Source organism: Eurypyga helias, unplaced genomic scaffold (assembly GCF_000690775.1).
Source record: "Eurypyga helias isolate BGI_N326 unplaced genomic scaffold, ASM69077v1 scaffold28529, whole genome shotgun sequence".
Taxonomy (NCBI): Eukaryota; Metazoa; Chordata; class Aves; order Eurypygiformes; family Eurypygidae; genus Eurypyga; species Eurypyga helias.
The window spans coordinates 1-24,175 of NW_010274579.1; the positions used below are offsets into that span (position 1 = coordinate 1).

Consider the following 24,175-nt stretch of genomic DNA (forward strand, 5'->3'; position numbering starts at 1 on the left):
CTTTGGGCCGGGTGCCCACGCTCGTCCCTCGCGCATGCGCGGCAAGTTCCGGCAAGGACTGCCCCCGTCCCGTCCCGTCCCGTCGCGTCCCGTCGCACCGTGCAGGGCGCTGCTGCAGCCGCGGGCCGGTGCTGGCGGGATCCTCCCGGGAGCTCAGCAGGGCGGCTGTACCGAGGCGAACGCCGCTCGTTGGTGTGCGATGTCAGCCCCGGATGCTGGGAGTGGGAGGGATGTTGTCAAAGACGGGTAACCGCACGCGTCTTCTTGGCTTCGATGCATCCCCGATGGCTCTTGCGGTATGATTAAGCACCGTATCTGCTAGTCTGCGGTAGGTGGAGTGTGTAACCAAAGTAGGGCACCTCGCTGAGCGCCAGCCGACGTACTGCGCAGCGCTTGCACAGCGGCTTCCCGGCTGGATCCTGCTGCTCTGCTCAGGAGGCTGTGCTGGGCATGGTCGCTGAGGCTGTTGGCCACCTGAGGTCTGCCTCTGTGTGTGTGCTCCCACAGAGGGGGAGGCGAGGATAGCGTCGTCCGTATTTTAGTTGGCAAGAGACGTTTGGCTTCTTCCCGTCATGAAAAGCACGCAATTTGCTGAGAGAGATCCTGACAAAGGTTTTGCTCATCTGGATCTATTTCTTTCTTGCTCCAGCTTATGGTGGGAGAATGTCTATTAAAACCCCTGGCATAGCTGGTTTTGGGACAAAGGTCAACTGGAATTTATTAGGGACTTGTGCCCTTTAATTGTATACTAGTAGTTTATAAATGCAGGTGGTAGGTCTTTCACACAAGCTAAACTCTGCCCATCTAAGCCACATCTCTCTATAGACTATATTTTATGATGTTTAGGCCAGAGTTGGTTTTATATTCAGGGGAAATCATAGACAAGAGTTGAAAGTAGTTGGTATTTGTCTTGTATGAGGCTAGTGGTCTGTTTGTAAGCAGCATACTACATCCACAGCTAGTCGTCAAGCTCTGGAGCACCAGAAGAGAGTCCAGTTAGTTCTCTGTATGGGATAACCAGGATGCGGTGTACTGTTGTAGTTTTGGTTTCTCCCAAAAAGCAGTCAGCACGTGTGAAGAAAACTTGAGTAGCGCTGTGTTCTCCTTGTAGGTCATAGGTAACAGTATTATTCCCGATGTCTGAGGATGGAGCAGTTTGCTTATGTCCCTTTCAGTTAATCTTTCCCCTGTTCAGATTCCTGCCAAATACGAAACATAAGTGCCTGCATAAGTTTATCTATTCTGGTTAATTGTTTATATAAATACTATTTATAGCTGATTCAGACCCATCACTCATCTAGACTGGTTTCTGGCTCTGAACCTTTGATACCTGACCAATCAAGTGAAACCCTTTAAATTCATACTCTCTGAATTTGATTATGTCCCGCTACTGAGTGAGTCGGTGTTGTGAACAGAGCTCCAGTTTCACAACCTAAAATTGTCAGCTAACCTTACTGGAAGTAAGTATCAAAAATCACTAGCTGGAGACCAGTTTGTATTTGATCTTTCAGCATTGATGTTGGCATGGACAGAGGACTCTTGTTAATTCTCTCGCATAGAGAGCCGGGATGTAAACAATGATGGTGAATGCTGCTGTGATAAACACTGAAAAGGCATAGAATCTAGTGAGGATACTGCCATAGTCAGTCTAAGCATGATAGATACTAAACTGCAGGCTGCTTTTTATGTGGTTGATTTAATGTTACACCTTGTTCTTCCCCTGCTCCCCAAAGCCAGGAGGGTAGGTGGGAAGATTTAGGGCTCACTTCACTGTGTTAAGGCCTAGTCTAAGATTACTGGCTCGTAGTCTCTCAGCTTTGCATTGTGTAAGCTATCTGTAGGAGAGAATTCATTCCAAAACTGTTACAATCTTCACCTAGAAGTTGTTCAACCTTGCTTTTACTACAGTTCAGCAATTTTAGCACCAAATGATGGAATTAGTCTGCATTCACCTGTGTTCATTACTGATGTGTAACCTTTGTTGAGCAGTTGTTGGGGATTTCTCAGGCTCCCATTCAAGCTAAAAATGTCTAAACTGATAACTGTTGTCCCTCCCACCTCCCCCACATGTACTTGAAAACATGTTCTGTTTTATTAACTCACAGTTATTTTTTTCCAAGTCTTCTGCATGCCTGCTCAGGTAACCACAGTAGCGAAAGACATCTGTTTTCAGAGGAGATGCTCAAGCAGAACAGACATGTTGACTGAGTTGAGGGAGATCATTGATAAATGCCAGTGAATGAGTTGTTTCTTGACATGTGGTATCGTCAGACTCTACCAATAGCTAAGGCTCTGGTGACTTAGCCAAGCTTTGCCTACTGCAGTGTTCGCTGCAGTCCCCAGACTTTGCAGACTGAGTTTTTCCTACATCCTTCTATATTCTTGCTTTTCTTTTTTTTTTCCAGTTTCGTTTCAATCTCTGACCTACAGCATCAGCAGTGCATGCCATGCTGCAGCCACCTGACCTGGAGCACTAATGAATTTAAAGAATGGGCTCATCAAGGACAAGGTGCTTTACCCAGTCAGAGTGCTTTGCCAAGGACTTACCTGATCTTGGTTGGCTATTTAACAGATGGAAGGCAAGAGAACAAAGAAAAGTTGGTAGATGGTTGCCTGTACCTGAAAGACAACACTGGGATAATTCCGTGTGAGGTATGTCCTCAGTCTGAAGGATTCTGTGTTTATTCCCACTTCTGGGGCAGTGTCACGAACCCCCAGGGTATTCAGATGGTCTGCCAAAGTCTGTAGCAAGGGAAATAACACATCTGTGTAACAGGTAGGAAAACAGTAAGCTCACATCCTGGGGAGAGGATAGAACACGTCAAATTTCTCATTGCTAGGAGAACAAATATTGAATGCGCCGGCCTGGAAAAAAAATACAGCCTAATGTACAGTTCTGTTAAATTCTCAATAGTACAAGGTGGCCTGGGAGACCTGGAAGTCACAGCACTCCCTTCTGTTGAATTCCAACTAGCGGAGTAGAAATAATTTTCTGGAGAGTTGCACTGGCTGTTCAGTGATGCACTGCTGACATACTTTCAGCAAATAATAGCTTGCGTGACAGTGGCATTGAATCAAAAGCCTGCTGGAGGTCATTGCAAGGGGAGGCTAGATAAGACATAACTCCTGTTATGGTGAGGGAAGAGCACAAAGGTGGTGCTTCCCAAGATGGTGAAGACTAGGCAAAAGTTATATTGGTATGAACTTCTAACTGAAAACACAAGGGAAAAGAACAAGGTGAAAAATTCAGAAAAATAGTCTGCAAATAACGAAGCCTCATGGTGAATTAATTATCACCTTGCTGGGAGGGCGTGGCTATAACCCAGGAAATGCTAGCAAGTAATGCTGAGAAAACATACTCCAGCTTTTATCTCATTATCTTTTGTCTTAGCTCCTGCATTTTGAACTTGAGTGGCTGGAGTCACTGTTCCTCTTCCCAAGCTGGTCATATATACCACAGACAGACCAGAGCGCAGCAGGGTACGTGGAAATCCTGGCGGATCCAGTGCCAGTAAATCTCCCAAAGGAGGTACCACACAGCATTCCAGTCACCTACCCGGCATCAGCCGAGCCACTGCTTACCTCCAGGTAAACACCTGGCATGCTCAGCTCCTTCGTAGCACTGTCGCTCAGCTTTGGCAGGTATCACCAGGAGCGCTCGGCTTAGGAAGAGCCAAATTCTGTTTCTGCCACTGGTGGAAACATAACGATGAGTGGTGGAACTAAAAGTCAGGCAATAAAGCCACTTTTCGTTAATCAGCTGTTTTCCAGGACTTCACTGGAAATTTTTATTCTGTATTTGGACAGAATAAAACAAATGTTAATTATTTCCAGATGTATTTTGATACTACAGAAAGGACATAAGAACAAAGTGGTGATTCAATTTTCACTGAGGCTAAAATTCACTCCTGATTAGCACAACTTCTTTTGAACCTATGGTGAACCAAAAGTATTATTGAAAGTAATTCTAGATTCTAACATTAAATTAATATCATAGAACGGTTTGGGTTGGAAGGAACCTTTAGAGGTCATCTAGTCCAACCCCCCTGCAGTGAGCAGGGACACCTTCAGCTAGATCAGGTTGCCCAGAGCCTCAGCATATACACCACCAGTGAAGTTCTTATCACATTGCTGAGATAAAGGTGCCAGTTAAATGTCAGCTGATAAGAGTAGCTCTTGTCTTTAGTGGAAATGATACTTATTAGCATGTGAAAATGTAGCCAATGGAATTGCAAATCTTACTGAAGTTGGTAATTTCAGGTTTTATCTTCTTGAGTAGAGAATTCTTGGTGTAATTTAATAACAAAACATCACTAGTTGGGCTGCTTTAGTTTCTTTTTTAGTGTTCTTTCATTTGAAACAAGAAAACTATTGTCATATTTCAGTGTACACTTTTAACATAAAGCTTCTCTGCTAACCTCTGGTATCTGACCAGTTTTCCATGTTCCATCTTTAAAAACGTTGCCAGTAAAGTAATTCAGTGTCGTTTCTGGTACTTGTGTGTGTGGATGTCCTGGTATTTCTTTTGTAAAAAGTCATAAATTTACATACTTGTTTATATGTTTTAGAATCAAGAATGTATCTGTGTAGCCTAAGTGGGATGGTTATATTCAAGTCTGGTAGGGATGGAAATGAAAATGACAGATGAAATGACAAGCATTTGTTTGTTTGAAATTAATTGGTTTGGTTTTTTATTTGTTTGAAATGAAAGTTTGAAATTACTGAAGAAATGTCACCTCTCTCTCCTCTTATCTGCTTTCAGTTTTGCTGCTCTTTCACACTGGGCCAGGTTGGCTAGCTAGGCTCCATTGTTGTTTTCAGGCTTCTTGTTTATAGGCGTAGAGCTTCCACTGTGTCACGTTCCACGGCTCCACTGAGCCAAGTTCTGTTTTCTGCTGGAGAATTGCTTATGACTTTTTTTTTTTTTCCTTTTGACCTGTAATTATCTTCTTGTTTGTGGTGAAGCTTTCTATAATCTGGCTGTTGTCATGGAACGTGTGAATTGGTTCAACGCAACCCTGCTGTCTTCAAACATTAAGGGTTTTTTAAGGTGTCATAGGGATTTAGGATATAAAAGTTAAAGTAAGAATCGTGTAGTCGAATATTGTTTTGAAAACCTCTCTGAGAGATGTCTGTATTATCTTGTTGGATCATTTATTTCCAGAAAGTATATTGGTTTATTTTGCTTCTGAGTTCTTTCATATCTGATTTCCTTTGCTTCCTGAATTGGGCTCTAGACTTCCATGTAAGAAAAGATCAAAGCTCACTGTGGCGGGTGAATTGACCAGGCTGGGGCCTCCCCTTTGTATTCACCACAAGACATTCTTCTTTCTGTTTCTGAAGTGCTTCACCTCAGCTGTTTGTGTCCCCGTGCTGGTGCAGGTAAGCCTTGGGATTTTGCTCACAAATTCACCGTCGGTATCTGTGTATCACAGAATCACGGAATGGTTTGGGTTGGAAGGGACCTGAAAGACCACCCAGTTCCAACCCCGCTGCCATGGGCAGGGACACCTTCCACTAGACCAGGTTGCTCCAAGCCTCCTCCAGCCTGGCCTTGGACACTTCCAGGGATGGGGCATCCACAGCTTCTCTGGGCAACCTGTCCCAGTGCCTCCCCACCCTCTCCAGGAAGAATTTCTTCCTGATATCCAATCTAAACCTCCCCACTTTCAATTTAAATCCTTTACCCCTTGTCCTGTCACTACAGGCCTTGTACACCCACCCCACACCCCCCCCATGTGAGGCAGGTAAGTATAGGTACCATGTATGTGGTAGTTGATTAATTCTTTGAAGCTTCCCCTTGACTTCCCAGTTTGATTTATTCTTCCTTTTACTAGTGATTCTCTCTTTTTTTCATTCCGTGCAACCTCCAATAGTCCTTTTAGGTAAGAAATCTAGTTTTATGCCTTACAGAAATACAGCCCTCCTTCCTCATGCAGTTGCACTGTCCCTGAGCATCTTGCAGATATCACTCTTTTGCTAAGAGTGTGAGGCAGTCCTCTCAAAGGAAAAGTTGCTTTGGGTGGCGTTATCGGGGGCAGGAAGAACTTTTTTCCAGTGCAGGAGGTGCTGATGTCGCTTTTGGTTTCTCTCTTCTAGAAGCCCAACCAGCTGGTGTGGCATCACGTGCTCCAGTTGGGTCACAGGTACACAGTAACAGGCCTGAGTATGTCCAGCCTGAAGAAATCTGGACAACGGGTGTTTGTCACCAGTGTTTCTTCCTGCCTTCTGCCCTACTGTGCAGAGCAGGCGAGGGAGCAGCCACTGGGCAGTGCTTGGCAAGGAGAATCCACTCAGTCTTCTTTCCCTGAGACTGCTGAGCAGCAGCTCAGTGATTCCTCGGAGCTTGGAGTTGAAGTGGAGATGCCAAGATCAACCAAAGAGTCCAAGATCATCTCATATGTGGTAAGGATTTGTAGGCTTAGCCTTCACTCGCTCGTGCTCTAGGGTTTCAGCTCCTGGCCTGCAGGGTCTTGTTTTCATCATTAATGTATTTCCTTACTGCTTAGGCTTATTAGTCTCTTATGTTCTGGGACTCACTATGCTCCTGTAACTTTCTGTTTTCTTTCTATTTAGGGAACTGTCACCAAAGTACTCAACATCCAAGCTGGTCTCTTTTTACTGGATAACAAAGTCTGTTTGTGCCTTGCTTACCAGCAGTTGTTGAATTCTGCACGTGGACTCCGACCAGGAGCATGTGTGGAGGTAAGTTGAAACTCACAAGGCATAAGGCATTCAGTGAGAAAGTATCAGCCCTGGGGATGGCTCGTGAGTGTGGGGATCAACAGAAGACTATGGGAACACTGCAATTATTTCAGCAAGTATCTGGAACAAATCTCAGGGGTGTGGATGCCCCATCCCTGGCCATCTTCAAGGCCAGGCTGGATGAGGCTTGGAGCAACCTGGTCTAGTGGAAGGTGTCCCTGGCAATGGCTGGGTTGGAACTGGATGGTCTTTAAGGTCCCTTCCAACCCAAATCATTCTGTGATTCTGTGAAAATCAGGAATCTTACTGTCTAGGTTTGATGATGAGAGTTGAAATGACTATTATCCGATTCCTTCCTATGCAGTGCCATGTCTCTCGGGCCCATTGGGTTTCTAGACAGGCAGGCAGAGTGAAAAATGATTTAGGGTGGGGTGACAGTTTTGGCGAATGGTGACAAACTAGCCATCTCCTCTCAAGCTGTATGTCTGTGTATCTCAGCTCATTGATGTCCACCTCCTGCAGAAGCCACTGGTATCTTTCCCTTTCATTGTACTTGGTGCTTGCCTGAGCAGCACTGTTGTGCTGAAGAGTTTTTCAAGGCTCAGCACCCCCTACCACCCAACGGCCTCTTCAGGAAATCTCTACTTACAGCTGCTCTTCCGCTACAATCTTGGTATGCCACTCTACCTCTGGCTGGTGAGCCTCCTGGAGACGTTTGAGGAGAGGTGAGGACACTCCTGAATTCAAGCCATGCATAAATGTGCTTTGTAGGCTACCTGAGCATCTTCTAGACCAAGGGTTCACAAAATTGCTGTGCTTGGACACTAATAGCCGCAGGCATCGCTTCTGGGTTACTGGCCTAAGCAAGCCAGTCATCGAGATCTCACGCCTTGTCCCACTGACATACCTTGCAGTTGCTCCTATGAGTAAATCCCGTACGTTTTTCAAGCCCACTGCTCTTGAGAAGCTGCAGCGCTCCAGAGCGTGTGTTCATATACTCCTGCCTGGGAAGTTGTGAAATGTGGCAGCGCTGCAGGGCTGCGTGCCTGCCAGTGAGGTTTGCATGGCAAATCATGGGGGGTGCTGGGGCTGGACTGGAAAGTGCTGCTACAGCCAAATCATGGCCGATGTAAAGCCTCTTGTATCCTGGCTCCTCACGCTTTTAGATACTCTGATTATTGCCAGTAGCATGAGCATTTGTTTGAGAGCCTCTACCTCAGCAGATTTTCCCACACATGCTTATCCCTGGGTCTTCCAGGTGGCTTCCTGCTCTCCCTGATGGCTGCACTCTGTTCGCATGACAGCTGAAGGCCAGTTTCTGGGTTTACTTCTGGGTTCTGTGTTTGTTCTGGAATAGTTATGGTCGGTCACTGTAACTGCTGCCTTGGACTTCAGAAACTAAAATGTATATATTTATTCTCAGGCATTCAAGTAGCAGTTCATAGAATGCTCAGGCTTCTTGTGCTTTACTGGCACTGTGGAATTTTTACCATGCTTTCCAATAAAACAGCTTCAGTTTTGCCTTGGGAATGATGCTAGCTATAGGTTTCAGTTTTTATTAACATCTCACTTCCTTTAGATGTGATTGCTAAATTCTGTTACTGCTTAGAAGTTGTTATAGTGACTTTGTTGCTACCTATCTCTTTTTATTTGAGTTGACTTGCTGTTGTTAAGTCTTTTTTTGACTGGCAGTGTGGTCACTTCCAGGCATTCAAACACGGTGAGCTAGACTTCTGAAAGGAACACAGCGCAAGGAAAATGAGTGGAACGAAAACAATCTCACGGTTGTTTCTGATTTTTGTCTGCATCCTCTAAAAGAAAGCCACGTATACCTAACATAAGTAATCTTCTCAAGCTTAGCAAAAATGCCTGGAGGTCCATTTGTGTGACTTGGAGATTATTTTCGGGTGAGGGAGGTTTTGGGGGTTGGGGATATTTTTTTGTCCACTTGAATTTCAAGATTTTGCTGGTCTATATATTTTCCTATTCTTTGTCTTCTTGCCTGCCAGAAACCTGCATCGCCCTTAAATGTTCCTGGTTTTTAATCATTGTGTTCTTTTTGCGCTCTCCTTAGTTCTCATCCTATGCAGCACGTTCGCTCATAACAAGCAGAAAGAATCCCTGACTTGCGTGCCAAGCTCACTAGGAAGTCAGGACTGCTAACACTTCGAAATTCCGTCGTATTTTTCAGGTTTTCTTGTTTCTTTGGGCACCGTCAGCTGTTGCTGAGCTCTACGCACCGAAACCCTGGAGCTGCCGAGAACTTCCTTGTCCCCCTTCTGCAGGCTGTGATGCCAGATAGAGAGCAAGCCAGAGATATTTATAGTGAAATGTTAGCCACAATACACCGGTGTCCCCTGCACAAGGTGAGTAAATGCTCTGAGACCTGTTTCCTGTTGGTCTGATGGGAAGAAACTCAGCTGGTTCATTCTTTCTTCCTTTTTAGTATTTGACCCTGAACCCCCCATGCCAGGCTCCGTCTCTGTCTGCAGTTTGCCGCCTGGCAGAACGGAAGAGCTGGGAAGGCTTCAGTCCATCGCAGCTGCTTTCCCCGTTGGAGGCACAGCACATGGGCACCCAGGAGCTGAATCGCAGACTGGCCTGGTCCTGCTGCACATTCTCAGCAGGACGCTTCCAGCCCCGACTGGTAAGTGCCTAGTTCCCTTTACTGTCTATGCCTTGAAAGTTCCTGGTTCTCCCCATGCTTCCCAGCACCCTGTCTGATGCGTACCTGTTCCTCCTGCTAGGGAGCAACGCTGCTTTTGTCACCTGTGGCGTGTTGAACGCAGGCTGAATTCGGACTGCTGGTACGCACGCTCTGATTTATGGCCTTCAGAGACGGGAAATATTTGATGCTCTTTGCAGCTTCCTTCTTATTGCAGATACTACTGGGTGTGCTGAGAGTCTCCTCCAGGAGCAGTTCCCTCCAGCTGCAGGACGGGAGCGGCACGCTTCCCTGCGTGATATGCCATAAGGATGGTAGCCCCTTTGCCAATACAGCCCTCAGAGGTATGCCCCGCTGTGCTAAACTTGAGGGTGCTGGGCTTCTGCTGTTTTGCCATACAGCTCCAAAACAAGGAAGAGGAGATTTGTTATGGAGATGCTGAACTGTCACTGCCTGGCCTCGTGACTTTAAAATGAGGAAATGGAGCTTACAGTTTTTATGTTCTCTTTTTATTAGCTCAGCTCCTTTCTCTGATGTGTTTGCAGGATCACTCTTGCAGGTGGAAAACTACCAGCTCGTAGTGGAGAGATTCCTTCAGACTGACTTTCCCTCCTGGAAGCAGCTGGCAAATCTGGAGCATATGAGGGAGAAAAAAGCCAGGTGAGTCCCTTTTTTCAGCACCCAAATAAAATTGTCATTCTCCGTTCCACAACTATTTTGGACTACAGTAAAGCTGCTTATCAGCGGAGTATTTCAGTGCCAAAGCAACTGTCCTTTGCTATTTGCAGGAAAGGAGATCTTTCTCAGCAACAAACCCACCATCTCCATTTTGTTCAGAATACACCCAGCCTGGTAGCTCCCTTTTCCTTCGCCCTTTCCCACTGCTCCCGCTGAATACCAGCAGGGAACTTGCCAGAAGTGCTTTTCCCAAATAACCACTTGTTTCAGACAGCCACCTGTCAGGAACAGGGAGTTTCACCACTACCATTTGTCGTTACAGTGTCTATGTGCAGTTCTACTTTGAGGACATTCAGGTTCTCCATGCTGATGAACGACAAATCCAGAAAGGCCTTAGGAGTGGAAACTGCTCCTCTTTGAGGAAGAAGGATGATGGCAGCTTATCATTTGAGCTGGAAACCCCAGAGGCAAAAATGCTGAAATTGGAGGATTCCAAGCCAGATACTCACAGCAACGAGAGCTGCCAGGAGGGCCAGAGCAGCACTAGAAGAACCAGCTGTGTCTCTCACCTGTTCTTGGTTACCCAGAAAGAGGGTCTTATGTTACGCAATTACCAGCTATCCAGAGAAGGAGATGGAGAAGGACAGGAGCTGCAGTGCAGTTTCCAAGCCACAGTGCTGTGGCTGGGCAGACCTCAGCTCTGGAGCCAGCCCAGAGAAATTGAGAATATGCCGGAGCTGGAGACCAGCTGTGACGGAGAAGAGGACATGACACGGCAAGAAGTGAGGCAGGAGGCAGCTTTAGGGTGTGGTTTGATAAAGCTGAGAGCTGGCCCCTCAGGGAGCTTGTGTGATAATTAAGGCTCTAGATTCTTAATCAACGGGAGTGATTTTTGTCTTGGTTATCCTTGATGGTGCTAAGCTTACTTCTCACACAAGACATCATCTGCTGTTTTTGTTCTCTTTCTGCTGTATTTTTCATTTTGTACCTTTTTCCTATCATTTCTCATCACCTATTTTCTCTCTTTCTTTCTCTTGCCCTCCCCTGCCAGGCACTACTGCTCTTCATGGGGAAGTCTCTACGATGGTTTCCATTTTTGCACCTGGACGGGCTGTATCGCTTCATTGTGCCCCACTGCTCGGTGAGAGAGAGGTTGTCTTGCTGTTTCGTGTTGGAAACTTTTCACTGCGTGTGGGAGTTGAGGAGTCGGAGGGTGACTAAGCTCTTTTCGAGGCTTGGAATTCCCGTCTGTCTTGCCAAGGAACTGCTTCAGTTCTGTGTTTGGTTAAAATTCTCAGAGCTCTGAGTTCAGTGGATTTTCCCCCCTCCCCTTTAAACCACTGTGCTTCAGTGGCCCTTTTTTCCTATATAAACTTCCATCTCCTTCCTTTAATCTTTCTTGCCTTCCTGCTCTTCTCTCAGGACTTGGAAGTGTTTGACAAGCTCTGTTTTCCACCTCTGCCACCGAAGATCCTGAGCAGGTCATCCTGCCCCCTGTGCCTGCCTGTCCAAGACACCTGGCACTTACAGCATGAGACGTGGCTCTCCTGTCTGACCGAGCGCCAGGTACGCTGTGCCTTACTGCTCTGGGTGTCCGTGGGCGACTTGCAGATCTCTGCAGAACGAGCTCAGAACATTATCAGTACTGAATGTCTTGCTGAGACCATTCTGCTCTAAGCTCCATCAGAGGCTGCTGCTGGGCTGCACATTTTCCTGCCTCAGAATTAATCTGGGTAGGAAGCATGCGGAGCTTGTCTTTACTGCTCTGGCTGTCTGTAGCCGTAAACTACGCTCCACCTGAGTCCGTGTCTCCCTCGCTTCTAGCTGGCAGCCAGATTGGTACTGGCAGGCATGGAGCAGAGAATTTCCTCCATTCCAGAAGTACTTAGCAACAGGTATGTTGGCCTGCCCCAAGTTAGATGTCACTGTGCCTTAGGGAATGGGTCTGCATTCATCTTTATTGGAGACAGTACTACATCGAACAGCCATGAATTATCTGCCCTAGGAATATGGTTTGGAAACCTTCCTATCAGCAGGTAGTCCAGGCTGACCCCATCCTGTTTATCAAAGCTAAAGGGATTGCAGGTGACAAGAATGCTAAGTGGCATCCAGAAAAAGTTGGAGCTACTACGGGTGGGAACTAAGCCCCAGAGGTCTCTGCTAAATTCTTGTCGGAAGCGGAAACAGGCACAGCAGGGAAAAGTGAGGCTGAATGTGTGAGGGGGTTTTGTTGGGTTTTTTGATTGTTTTAGTGTAATTTGTTTAACCAAATAGTGGGGTTAGAAGTTTGTCCTGTTCAAAGCATGTTTAATCTGGGGTGATAAGTATGCACACTGAACTTTTCACCAGCGCGTTACAGTAAACTGAGTTTTCTTTTGCTTAGCTTCTTCCTCTACTTAAGAAAAACAGTTAGGAGTTAAGGGGAAAGGAAGGCTGTAATGCCTTCCCCTTTTTCTTCACTGCTCAGCCTGAAGAAGCAGAAAGCGCGTTAAATGGGCCTCTTGTCCCTGCGTGGGGTACGCTGGAGCAAGCTGCCCTCAGTCCAGTAGCTGAGGTGCTCAAGGACAGGTTCCCCTGACACCGGGCTCAAGCAACAGCACTCTGCCCTGTCCTTTGTGGCAGTCTTGGAGTCAGGCCTTCTTCCACTCCCCCTGCCTTCAGGCAGGACAGAAATCCTTGTCTGCTCTCAGTTTCACAGGTTCCCTTGTTTCTTTCTCTGGTGAGATAGTGGAGAGGACCTTGTGTGCCTCTCCCAGGAATGAGAAGGCACCCATGACAGTTGGCCTTCAAAAGCAGAAAGGTAAGATTGTGACAGCCTGTCGGGCGGTAACAGATTGATTCTTGCTTCTTTCTGTTTCGGAGAGACAGCGTGCTTGCCAAACTGTGCTCCTGTACCTGAGAAAGTGGAAGTGTGCCAGGATGTTGCATCCCGTTGCATGTCCGAGGGCTGGGAAACTATGCTGCATGTGTGTTGGGGATGGGAATACTGTACCTGGAAAATGTGTGAGGTGAAGCAGTGGTAGCCTCATTGGGATGGGAGGCAAAACAGCCCTAGTGGGTCCAGCTTGGTGGTGACAGACTGCTGTCAGAGCTGTGTGTGTGCCTCAGCAGGGAGTCTGCTAGCCAGCGATCACAGCGTGAAGCTCCGCGTCTCAGCCGCTCCGGACTCCCCTGTTGTGCTGGACGTTTACATTGCTGCCACCTATCTGCAGCGTCTCTGGGGGTTGCTGCCTGGAGCCAAAATCCTCTTCCAGAACTTGGAACGCAAAATCTCCAGGTACCCCTGTCTCTGAAACACATGAAGCGCAGCCCAGCCCTGCTAAGAAGAGTGAGTGGTTTGGTTTCTACGAGCTCTTTGTGACACCTGCTCTTCCATACTGCAGATTCCGTAATGTTTATTGCACATACATTGCCTCCAGCTGTGTGAGCATCCTATCTCTGCCAGCTTCGCCCCTATCTCTTCCTTCAAGGTGAGTCCAGGGCCTCTTCCCGCCTTAGCATCATGGAAACACAGAAACACTGTAATTACAGATGTTTCTATATTTCAAGCTTCTCGCATTCCTGTTTCTTCTAGTCCTGCAGGAAAAGACTCATCCCTCCCACTAGTGTTTCTATCCAACCTGCAAGCTCCCCTGCAACACCTGCCCCAGGCACGGATTTTATGCCACTTGTCCTGTGTTCTGACTCTCAGCCTGCAGTGGGTTTGCTCACTTTGCAGCAGCATCTTCAAAGAGGTATTCAAGCTTCCACAGGCATGAGGAGCCTTGCAAATTTTCCACTCTGACGCATCCTCTGCTACCATGTGGAGGACGTAAGAATTCCTATCCCAGTTCCAAAACCTCTTTTACCAGTGTCTGAAAAGGACTTGCTTGTTAGAAAGGGACCAAAGTGACATGTGATTAAAAATATGCATCTGCTATCAGGCAGGCTGGCAGCTGGGACTGGGGGTGAAGTGAGGGCATTCAGGGGTACAATCCTGCTCTGCTAATGCTCTGCTTTAACCATGTTCGCTGCTGTTGGGGTTCAGCACCTTTGCAGCAGGTGATCGTTCTCCCCATACAAACTCTTCTCAAGCCACTCCTTGGAAATCCAGCAAAGTCCTTTCATCCTTTGCATGCTTAATCAGGGGAGAGTCAAAAGAAGCAGTGGCCCTTCCCCTTCTCTCTCGCGTTCCCACGTGTACATAGCTGTAGCTTTGCTCTTCCTTCAGGGGAGGTGCACCCGACACAGTCCACCGTGCCCGTCACACATAGGAGTGAGGCAAGCCAGTGCACGGTAAGCGCTGTAGAGATCGGGCGTGGGAAGAGGAGGTGGGTAGGAGGGAGCAAATTACACCAGTGAGGAGGGGAAAGGCATATCAAGGATGGGATGTGGACAGACTAGCAAAACCAAGTTAAGAGTAGTCGTGTCTTCCCAGATGTAAAAAAAACCCCTCCTTTTGCTGGGATGTTGTCTGGGATGTGACCCTTCTGAAGGCGCCAGGCATTGTCCTGACCTCCCTCCACATCTCAGTCTGCCTGCTCTCTCCCTAGGGTGCTGGTGGAGGACGGAACGGGTGAAGCTCTGGTGCTGTGCAGGAACCAGCACGTGGCAGCGGTGCTGGGCGTGAGCCTGCTCGATTGGGAAGCTCTGCAGAACTGTGTGCAGAGCAGGGGCAGCGTGTTCATTCAGTACGGGGAACCTACTGGCACAGGGGTGAGTGGGTTGTTCCGGTAGCGACTGCAGTGTGCTAGGCTTGAGCCTCGGCTGGGCTGGATTTCCCTTTGCTGTGGGTGTTCCACTGGCTCCCTGTCTCCCTCTGCACGTTCACTCGCAACCACCCTTTCCCTCCTCAGTGTGTGGAGGAACCCGAGGATTTCGTTGCTTGCTACCTAAGGAGCCTGTGCCGGAGTCCTCTCATCTGTCGCCCTATCCTGCTGGATTTCAGCCTAGACAGGAAGCCGTCCAAGATCCTGCAGCCCGGTAAGCAAGCACTGCTGGCTTTTGTAATACTCAGCATGGGAAGGAAGGGAAGAGCCATCTCACCAGGCTGGCGAAGGAGACCTGCCTTCACTGCCCACAAAGCAAGGTCTTTGGAGGATTTCCATGGAATTGTGAGTTCTGTACCATAGAATATGTGTCTTAGAACCATGGTTATGAGCATACAGAATCATAGAATCATCACAGAGTCACAGAACGGTTTGGGTTGGGAGGGACCTTAAGGACCATCCAGTTCCAACCCCCCTGCCATGGGCAGGGACACCTTCCACTAGACCAGGTTGCTCCAAGCCTCATCCAGCCTGGCCTTGGACACTTCCAGGGATGGGGCATCCACAGCTTCTCTGGGCAACCTGTCCCAGTGCCTCCCCACCCTCTCCAGGAAGAACTTCTTCCTGATATCCAATCTAAACCTCCCCACTTTCAATTTAAACCCATTACCCTTTGTCCTGTCACTACAGGCCCTAACATTATTAAAGTCACTATATGCAACAATACTATACATTAATTTTCCTACTTTACACAGAAGCCTAAAAAGAGCAGTGGATTGTCCTTGTTGTGGGGACAACCGGGAGCTTCTCCATTAAAATTTTATATACACTTCCAGGAAAATATCTCGGCTAAACAACTGGGATATAATTGTTCCGAGGTGTCAGTAAGGGGGGAGGAGGGGGTTGTGTGTGGGTGGGTGGTGGTGGTGGGAGGGAACATGTTTTATTAGCCATCCCCCTTTTGCCCTCCCATCCCAAATATTAAGGTACAGGTTTATTTCTGTGGGGAGCCTCTTGCACAGAAAACTTCCTCTGTTCTAGACCAAGGTTCCCACTCCTGGGATGGGATTCTGGCCAACTGGAGTTCCTGTGCAGACCTCTGAAATGAAGGGGGTTTTGACTTTAGACAGGACAGCAGGTAGAGTCAAGCCTAGGCCTGAAAATCCTCACAGGGTTTTAGCGCTGAAGGGTTAGCCACGGGGTTTAAAGCCCTGAAAAAATCGTGGGCTCTCGGTGCCTCCCCCCTCTGCCACACCCCGCGTTAGGGACGCTCTTGTCAGCCGTTTGTGCTAATGCTCGAGCGTGAGTCCAGGTGCCGCAGGGCTTGACTTGCTAAGCTCGACAGAGGATGCTCCGCCGCGGAGGCCTTGTCTTGTGGCTGTTGTGTAACACTGTCTGCAAGGCCAGGTTGGTGACAGACAAGGTACGAAGCCCGGTGCATCAGCTGTGTGAGCAGCACGTAGTTCACAGCGTTCGATGTCTCTTTCCTTGAAGCTGGAGGGATGCTGGCCAAATACATTTGTCAGCTTACATCCTGGATTCGTTAATCGTGCTGTCCTCTGAGGCTTAGCAGATGTCAAGCAGCTGCTGCGAGGCCTTCCCTCCCCCAGCAGCTTCTACAGCTGAACAGAGCAGGAGCCCTGTCTGTACTGAGTGGTGGCGGGTTCTGTCTTTCCCCTTCAGCTCCACTGCAGCTGAGAAATTTTCGGTGCGGTGAAGCGGAGTTTGTGTCGCAAGTGGGACCTCGGCTGAGCCTGCTGTGCCTGAACGTGGAGGAAGTGGAACAAGACGCCTTCAGCTATCTCAGCAGGGAGAGGGTTTGGAGGATGTCTGCTCACTGCCGGGTGGGAGCCACTGCTTAACATCTCTCCCAGTGGGAGAGGCATGATGGACACATGGACTGGGATCGGAAGCTTGTGTTTTAATCCCCTTTCCAGTGGGAGCACGCACCTGTCAGCACAGGGTGATGGGGGCAGTTGGGAAGCAGCTCTGACTCTGGAATTCCTGAATGGTTCTGGACCCTTGCCAGCAGCCATGCTGGGCCACGTTTTGGAAGAGAGATGTTCAGTACTTCGGGCCTGAGCCACACAATGTGTGTATTTTATATGGTAGCATCTACTAAATAAAGCTATTAAAATGCAGATTAAATAACACCATATCTGCTTTAGCATCAGGGTTTACTAATATGGGGGACGAGGCAGAATGTAGATCCGTGGAGTTTGGGCCATGGGCAGGCACTTTGCGGCTCATTCAACTGTCTTCCTGCAAAGCTGTACGGCTGCCACATGGGATAGACTTCTTAGCCCAGTTGAAATTCCTAAAGCATTTCCTTCCCCCAAGGAGAGAGGGGAAGTGAGTAAGTTGCTGTTTGGAGGCTCAGCCATGGTACTGAATCAGAGAACTATACAGCCTTTGTTTTGCCATTAAACCGTGGCCTGAACGTTGCGGTGGAGCTGGCAACAAGAGGCAGGCAGTGAGCTGGGATACAGATTCACCACACGCCACAGGCTGTTCCCGACTAGGAGAGGGATGACGACCGTGGCACGTGCCGGTACCCGCAGTGGCACGGCAGACCGACCGACACAACATGGGACTGGGGTGTCTCCCATCAGCTTGCAGCGATGACGGAGAGCGCTGTGCTCGCTCGTGGCAGAATGACATCCACGTCCTCCGTCTTGCGCTATGGGCGACTGAATCCCGCACACGGTTACTTTTCCCCCCTTGTCCCGCCCGCGGAGCTGACGGCGCATTTGCGCAGCTACTCCGGCTTGGGTTTTGTTTGCTCGAGGTTTCCCCCTGCCCTTCCCCTTTAGTTTGAGCTTTATCCTAAACTTCAGGCAGTGGGTTTATTGACCACGTGAAAAGGGTCTTCTCTCTCAAGGCCTGCCCGGCCTCTTCGAAGAGCAGCGCGTTGAGTGGCGCAAGACCCAGCAGATGCCATCGTTCAGCAGAAGGGAGGCTGCCCAAGCACCTTAAAGCAAAGGTCTGCACGGGTTTGGCTGCGACGGTCTTTCTGGTTTTTCTGTAGGTGCTTTCTGCAAAATGGCAAAGATTTTGCTAAAGCTTAACCCCCACCTTCCCCGAAGAAAACAAAAGGGGAAAAAAACCACCACCAAAATTAACTGTCTCAGCCTGGGGAGAATGTTGGCTGTAAGCGAGGTAAGCTGAAGACCTCAAAATCTGACGAAAAAGTGCAACTGGAAGTAGCCCTGTGCTATGAATGACGTAGTAACAGAGTGCCACAGAAATGACAGCAAGTGCCAGGGAGCAGAGGCTTATTTAAAAACAAAACAGGCCGATTTGTCTCTTATTTGTTTAATAACTGTTCACTTCTGAATCTGAACGTTCCAGGAGTATCTTACCAGCTCCCTCTTTTCCTCGTTAGGTGTGTTAGCCCTCTGCCTGCCTCCACGCCCGTCCCTCTCTCATTCCACGTTACAAGAGCCCCATGTGGGACCGTACACACCCTGGCTGCCTCGGCCAGGTTGGCAGACCCCACGCCTAACTCCAGGCCTGTCGGCCGTTTTCTGATCCGTCAGTCTTTGGCCACTGGCAGCGTCTTGTCCAGGAGGGGAGTTTGGTTAGAGCCTTCTGAGCAGGCGGCATAGGTTAACCATCTCTCCTGTTCACAGTTGTATCGGCACGTTTAGAGAATCCCAGAACACGAGACGGATGAATCGAACCTCTCAGGGGAGGGGCGGGGGTAGGGACTTAAGATTTCCTTGCTCTTAGTACTCTGAAGGACCAGTTCTCGGATGTGCTCCAGGAAAGCCGTTTCCTGTTTGTGTCTCCAAGCTTCTGCCCGTGGTCAGAGTTCTGAGGAGTCCAGAGGAGGCCACGGAGATGCTCCGAGGGCTGGAGCCCCTCTGCTCTGGGGACAGGCTGGGAGAGTTGGGGGTGTTCAGCCTGGAGAAGAGAAGGCTCCGGGGAGACCTTATAGCCCCTTCCAGTGCCTGAAGGGGCTACAAGGAAGCTGGGGGGGGCTTTTTACAAGGGTCTGTAGTGACAGGACAAGGGGTAACGGGTTTAAATTGAAAGTGGGGAGGTTTAGATTGGATATCAGGAAGAAGTTCTTCCTGGAGAGGGTGGGGAGGCACTGGGACAGGTTGCCCAGAGAAGCTGTGGATGCCCCATCCCTGGAAGTGTCCAAGGCCAGGCTGGATGAGGCTTGGAGCAACCTGGTCTAGTGGAAGGTGTCCCTGCCCATGGCAGGGGGGTTGGAACTGGATGGGCTTTAAGGTCCCTTCCAACCCAAACCCTTCCGTGATTTTTGGTCACCGGGTTGCTTCAGACAGGAGAACACATCTCGTTCCTGGCAGCAGTTGTTCCTTTATTTATGCAACTCTCCTTACCGCATTCCTCGCTCTCTGAAGGCGGAGAACGAACACGTGCTGTTGTCGGCACGTGGAAGTAACAACGCAAGGGAGGAATGGGCTGGCTTCACGTTTGTGCTGCTGCCTGCCCCAGAACTGGACGGAGCTCTTAAAGGTCTCAGCCCAAGAGGGAGCAAAGCGTGTCCTGCCGTCTGTCCGTAGCTGTTCCGCGCGGGAAGATGGGGATGTTCCTTTTAGCTGATCTTCTGTAGCTCTTGGGTTCGTCGCCAGTTACCTCCAGGGCCCACCCCTGGAAGCCACGGCTGGCGAGTGCAACCAGCCCTGCCCGAGGCAGCCCTAGGGGGTACTGTTCGCTGAAGGTACTGCTCCGTGCCGTGGAGTCGGCAGAGGAAAGCGGGTGCAAACGGCTTGTAAGGCAGCGGGCCTCTCAGGGAGGGGGAGGAAAAAGTCCACGCTGCCTTGCAGTCAAGATTCTGAGGGTACGCTGGGCAGCAAGACATCTGTTTCGGGTCAGAGAGAAGGTTGAGGAGGGAAGGAAAAGAGATCGAGGGGACGAGTCATCGATGACTGTCGATGGAGTAAGAGAAGACGCTCTAAAGGTGCAGAAAGTGAAGCGAGAAGCCAGGAGGGAGCCAGTGGGAGGGACAAGCCATGCGTCCCACCTAAATCTGGGGGTGGGGAAAGGATGGGGACAAGGGAAGGACACGTCCTCCTGTTCTGGCAGGCGTGAGGTAAGCCTGCTGCTGTAAAGAAACTCAGAAGGTCTGCGTCTACCAAGCGTAGGTGCTTATGAGCTTTGCTTTCCAAGCTCAGCTCCACGTCCAGGAGTGCTTCCGATTGTTTCACAGGGGCTTTATATCGGCAGCAGGTACAGGGGAAGCAGAAGCATCCAGTGGCGGGCCGAAAGGGAGGAGGACACCGACGCTGCGTTCAGGTTCACCAGCTGCAAGTTGGTCCCCCTCGTGATACTGAAATCTGCAGCAGGAGAGGGAGAGACTGCCAGAAGGGGGAACACAGCAGGGAAGGCAAAACCAGGGGGTATATTTACTCCTCTCTATTTTTCTGAATTTTGATAAAAATAGACCCTTCCTCTTGTGCTGGAGACCCACTGATACGGAGCTCTCGGCATAGAAGAGCTGTGACCCTGCTCACGTAGAACAGGAAAAGGTATCCAAGCTTTTTTGGGAAGTTTGCTTTCCTCTGAATAAGGTGGCCTTTTAAATAAGGGGAGGCGGGCTGGAGTCAGGGAGATTATCGCCGGTATCAGCTAACGGGGCCTGCCAGTTCGATATGCAACAGGGTTCTAAGCTGGACTGGCCAAGGAAAAAGTGCCAACAGCCGGGGGTTTTGGTTAACAGGCAAAGGAAGAGATTCTTTTCAAGTGTCTCCTTCCCTCCCTCCAGAACAGGGAGTTCTGTCCCCACTCCTAGGGAGCGATTGTTACTGTGAGGAGCATCAGAAACAGCCGGACCAAGCACAGACCCTTCATCCCGGGGACGGAGATGCGTGCTCGGATTAGGGGCGGATTTGAGCCCTTTCCTTGGCTGACGTGGGTGCCGCAGGAACCCCCCTGGGTGACGTTAAACTCTACCTGTCACTGTGATGTTGCCTGTAGCCTTGGCGATGCCATTTTCAATCACGCAGGTGTAGGTGGCGTTAGCCGTCACGTTGCGCAGGAAGGAGACCACTTTCAGCGTGACGTTCTCCGCGTTCAGCTCGTAGCTGGTGTTGGCAACATGGGGTAGGTCCTCCCCAGCGTCGCTGTAGGCTGTCCAGCGCACGGCGGGTCGAGGGAACCAGCGCGGGGCTTCGCACTGCAGCGTGTCCCCGCCACCGCTGTTCTCCACGAGGACCCTGGGCGGGCTGAAGGCTTGGGGAGAGTCAGAAAAGGGCAGATGTCTGGGAACTGGGTGTGAAGCATCCGACGGCATCAGACCCAGGTGTTTCTGGGCTACTTGCTTAGCATCGCGGCACCGCGCGTAGCCAACGCAGGGAGGCTCGGACAGCCGTCTGTACGGCTTGGGCTGCAGGCGGGGTGACTACAGGGGATCTAACGACTCCTGGGAAAGGGCAGTCCAGTGTGACAAGTTCTGCTGAGGTCACAGAGTCACAGACTGGTTTGGGTTGGGAGGGACCTCAAAGACCATCCAGTTCCAACCCCCCTGCCATGGGCAGGGACACCTTCCACTAGACCAGGTTGCTCCAAGCCTCATCCAGCCTGGCCTTGGACACTCCCAGGGATGGGGCATCCACAGCTTCTCTGGCCAGGTCACGGCACAGCTGCTCATTGAATATTTCCCCAGAGCTCCTGGACAGCTGAGCTCCACGGGAGACTGTGCGTAGGACCCGGCCAGCCCCAGACTGCCCGTGTCTGCCAAACACCCGGCTTCCCCAGGCGTGAACCGCAGCCGGTATGGCTCTGCTCACCTCTGCTGAAGGTGGGTGGCTGAGGCACCTATTTTTGGCAGGGAGAGACACGCTAAAAACGATTGCTGTTACCAGAGACAGGGGAAGGGGAAGATGAGTCACCCTCTCTGCTGACTGAGAAGGGAGCCTGACCAACACCTACCCCTTGGTGATGCGACTGGTGCTAACTGGGGCTGCAGCCGGGGGAGGCTCCGTCTGCACCGGCTGGGGCTGAGGGCAGGCAGGTCTGGCCTGAGATGCAGGATTTCTGCTCACATCCCTCAGTTAAACGAAACGTTTAAAGCCCGTTGCAAACTCAGCTGTGTTCTGAAGCCAAGACCATCTCAAATTAAAGTTTGTTGGCCTTGGTCTCTGTATATTCATCGTATTTCCCACGTGCACGTAGGTGAAGAGAGTCAAGAGCTTCTGGGGCGAGCAGAGTTCACCAATTTCCATGAAAATAAAACCTAATGCAGCATTTCACACATTTTCTCTAATGCCTTTTCTGTGTGGGTTACTTTAAACACCAAATCAAGTGACACAGAAGTGGCAGATTCCCCAGGTTTCAAGGAGGGGTAGGAGACAAAGTCCCCACGGGACTTACACACCTCAGACACAAGCCAAACCCTCTGGCCCTGCTGTCACCTCCTATAGTCCCACGCAGTTCTCCCACCCTTGCCATTGCAAGGTAAGGGGCCGGTGAGCCCAGCATTCTTTTTTCCCACTGCCTGGGAAAGTGCTTCATGTAGCAACAGGGCAGAAAACACGATTTCGATACAGGGTGGGAGACGGGAAATCGACACTGGGCAGGTGTTCCTGTGACACCAACCCCCCTACTGCCTTCCTGTCCCAGGACGGGCTCCCTGTGAGTGATGTGGGGAAGTGGCTGGCCTCAGCACATAAGCAATCACCCATCCTAAAACTGCAGTTCCTTGGTTTGGGGAGCTCTGACCGTTTTTCCCCTTCCAGCTTGAGCTGTTGGGCTCAAGGGATGTGCTGGATCCTCAGGGATGTCAGCAAAAGCCAGCCAGAGGACCACAAAGACAACCTGCCTGCGCAGGCTCATGTTATCCATATCGTATTGTCCGTGTAACTCACTGCAGTTTCATTAGTCCCAGAGGTGATGGAAACGGGCAGAACACTGCTGACTTCAGTGGGAGTGGATTGCTTTGTGCCAGCGGTGAGTGTGACAGCCAAGACCAGAGGGTCCAGAAGAATTAAGCACCCTTGGGTGAAAATTCATAGAATCACAGGATGGTTTGGGTTGGAAGGGACCTTAAAGCCCCCCCAGTTCCACCCCCCCTGCCATGGGCAGGGACACCTTCCACTAGACCAGGTTGCTCCAAGCCTCATCCAGCCTGGCCTTGGACACTTCCAGGGATGGGGCATCCACAGCTTCTCTGGGCAACCTGTCCCAGTGCCTCCCCACCCTCTGTGTCTGTGTGTGATTTGAAGTTGACTCGTAACAAGGTGAATGATTAACTCCAGCAAATATGTAATACTTCATGTAATATGGGCCGTTCTTTGCTTTGATGGTGATTTTTAAAAACCAAATACATTAGAAAACTAGAAAAAAAGGTATGAAATAGGCTACAATTTTCACTATGCAGCACTTGCAGCTGGAGATGGATCTTAATCTAGAGGGAAGAAGCTGTCATGTTATCTTGAACAGGTATAAAATCTGAATCTTTCTAAGATCAATTAGCCACTCCCATTCTTAGGGGCTCTTTGTAGTCAGTTAAGTAGTGGGGAGACTACAGGTGGTAAAGAGAAGAAAAAAGACAACGGGGTGCATTAGAATAATCATCTTCTCCATGACAAGGATGCGGAAAGAGCGGGTAAGGCCTCTGGAAAATCCAAAAATACCCCAGTCTTACTCAGGGGCTGCTGGAGCAGCGGGCACCGCTCACACAGCCCCTAACATGGGCGCAACCACGCGCAGCTCTGACCGAGCCAGGTTAGCCTGCCTTTTGCAGCAGGATTTTGTTCCTCGCACCCCTCACCTCCCGTCCTGTACCGCAGCACTGCCGCCCCGCTCCCTCTGGCCGTGGTGACGGAGCACTGGTAAGTGCCAGCGTCAGAGAGCTGCACGTCCCTCAGCTCCAAGGAAGCGTTGCCACCCATCACCTGGTCAGCGAACATCGCTGTGCGGCCCTGAAACGAGGCATCTTGCTCTTGCAGGTGGTCCTTCCCACCCTTAAACTCGTGAACCAGCCCGGCTACTCCTGCCTTGGCCCAACGGATCGCTATGCTGCCCATCTGGATGTCAGGCTCGAACGTGCAGCCCAGGATGCTGCGCTGGCCAATGTTCCCTGGAGACGTCAGCCCCGTCACGCTGATGGAGCGTTTTCCTGCAAGGCGAAAGCAAGACGGTGAGAAAGGTGAGGCGGGGAGCGCCAAGGAAGGCCAGGCTGCCCCGCGCACCGGCACATTGCAAGGACGCCAGCAGCAGCTACCGGTGCTGCTAGAGTCCAGCTCCCATGAACTAGATACCAAGATAAAGCACTGGAGCATTTCGTTAGCAGGCAGCGTGCCTCAAAAATTAGCTCCTCTTATTTGTTTGAGAAGAATTAGCATTGTGTTTTCTTGCTCACTTATATGTATGTCATGGTTTAACTCCACGAAGCCGCTCTCACAAA

At 50.0% G+C, this 24,175-nt stretch overlaps 2 protein-coding genes across 2 annotated transcripts; one reads left to right on the forward strand and one right to left on the reverse strand.

Annotated features, from left to right (window-relative positions):
• Positions 1-34: 34 nt before the first annotated feature.
• Positions 35-16,658, forward strand: CTC1 (CTS telomere maintenance complex component 1). Its single transcript, XM_010159852.1, has 23 exons — positions 35-246; positions 2,325-2,652; positions 3,392-3,588; positions 5,238-5,382; positions 6,100-6,405; positions 6,577-6,705; positions 7,204-7,430; positions 8,897-9,071; positions 9,152-9,352; positions 9,588-9,714; positions 9,916-10,030; positions 10,371-10,830; positions 11,100-11,189; positions 11,471-11,614; positions 11,873-11,943; positions 12,739-12,848; positions 13,160-13,325; positions 13,432-13,518; positions 13,623-13,782; positions 14,259-14,323; positions 14,581-14,743; positions 14,884-15,010; positions 16,480-16,658. The coding sequence occupies exons 1-23, from the start codon at positions 35-37 to the stop codon at positions 16,656-16,658; spliced, it is 3,984 nt and encodes a 1,327-aa protein (XP_010158154.1).
• Positions 16,659-19,983: 3,325 nt separating this feature from the next.
• On the reverse strand, positions 19,984-24,050 carry VTCN1 (V-set domain containing T cell activation inhibitor 1). Its single transcript, XM_010159853.1, is given in 3 exon segments — positions 19,984-20,105; positions 20,680-21,000; positions 23,540-24,050. Coding segments are annotated over 3 exon segments (954 nt in total).
• Positions 24,051-24,175: the final 125 nt, after the last annotated feature.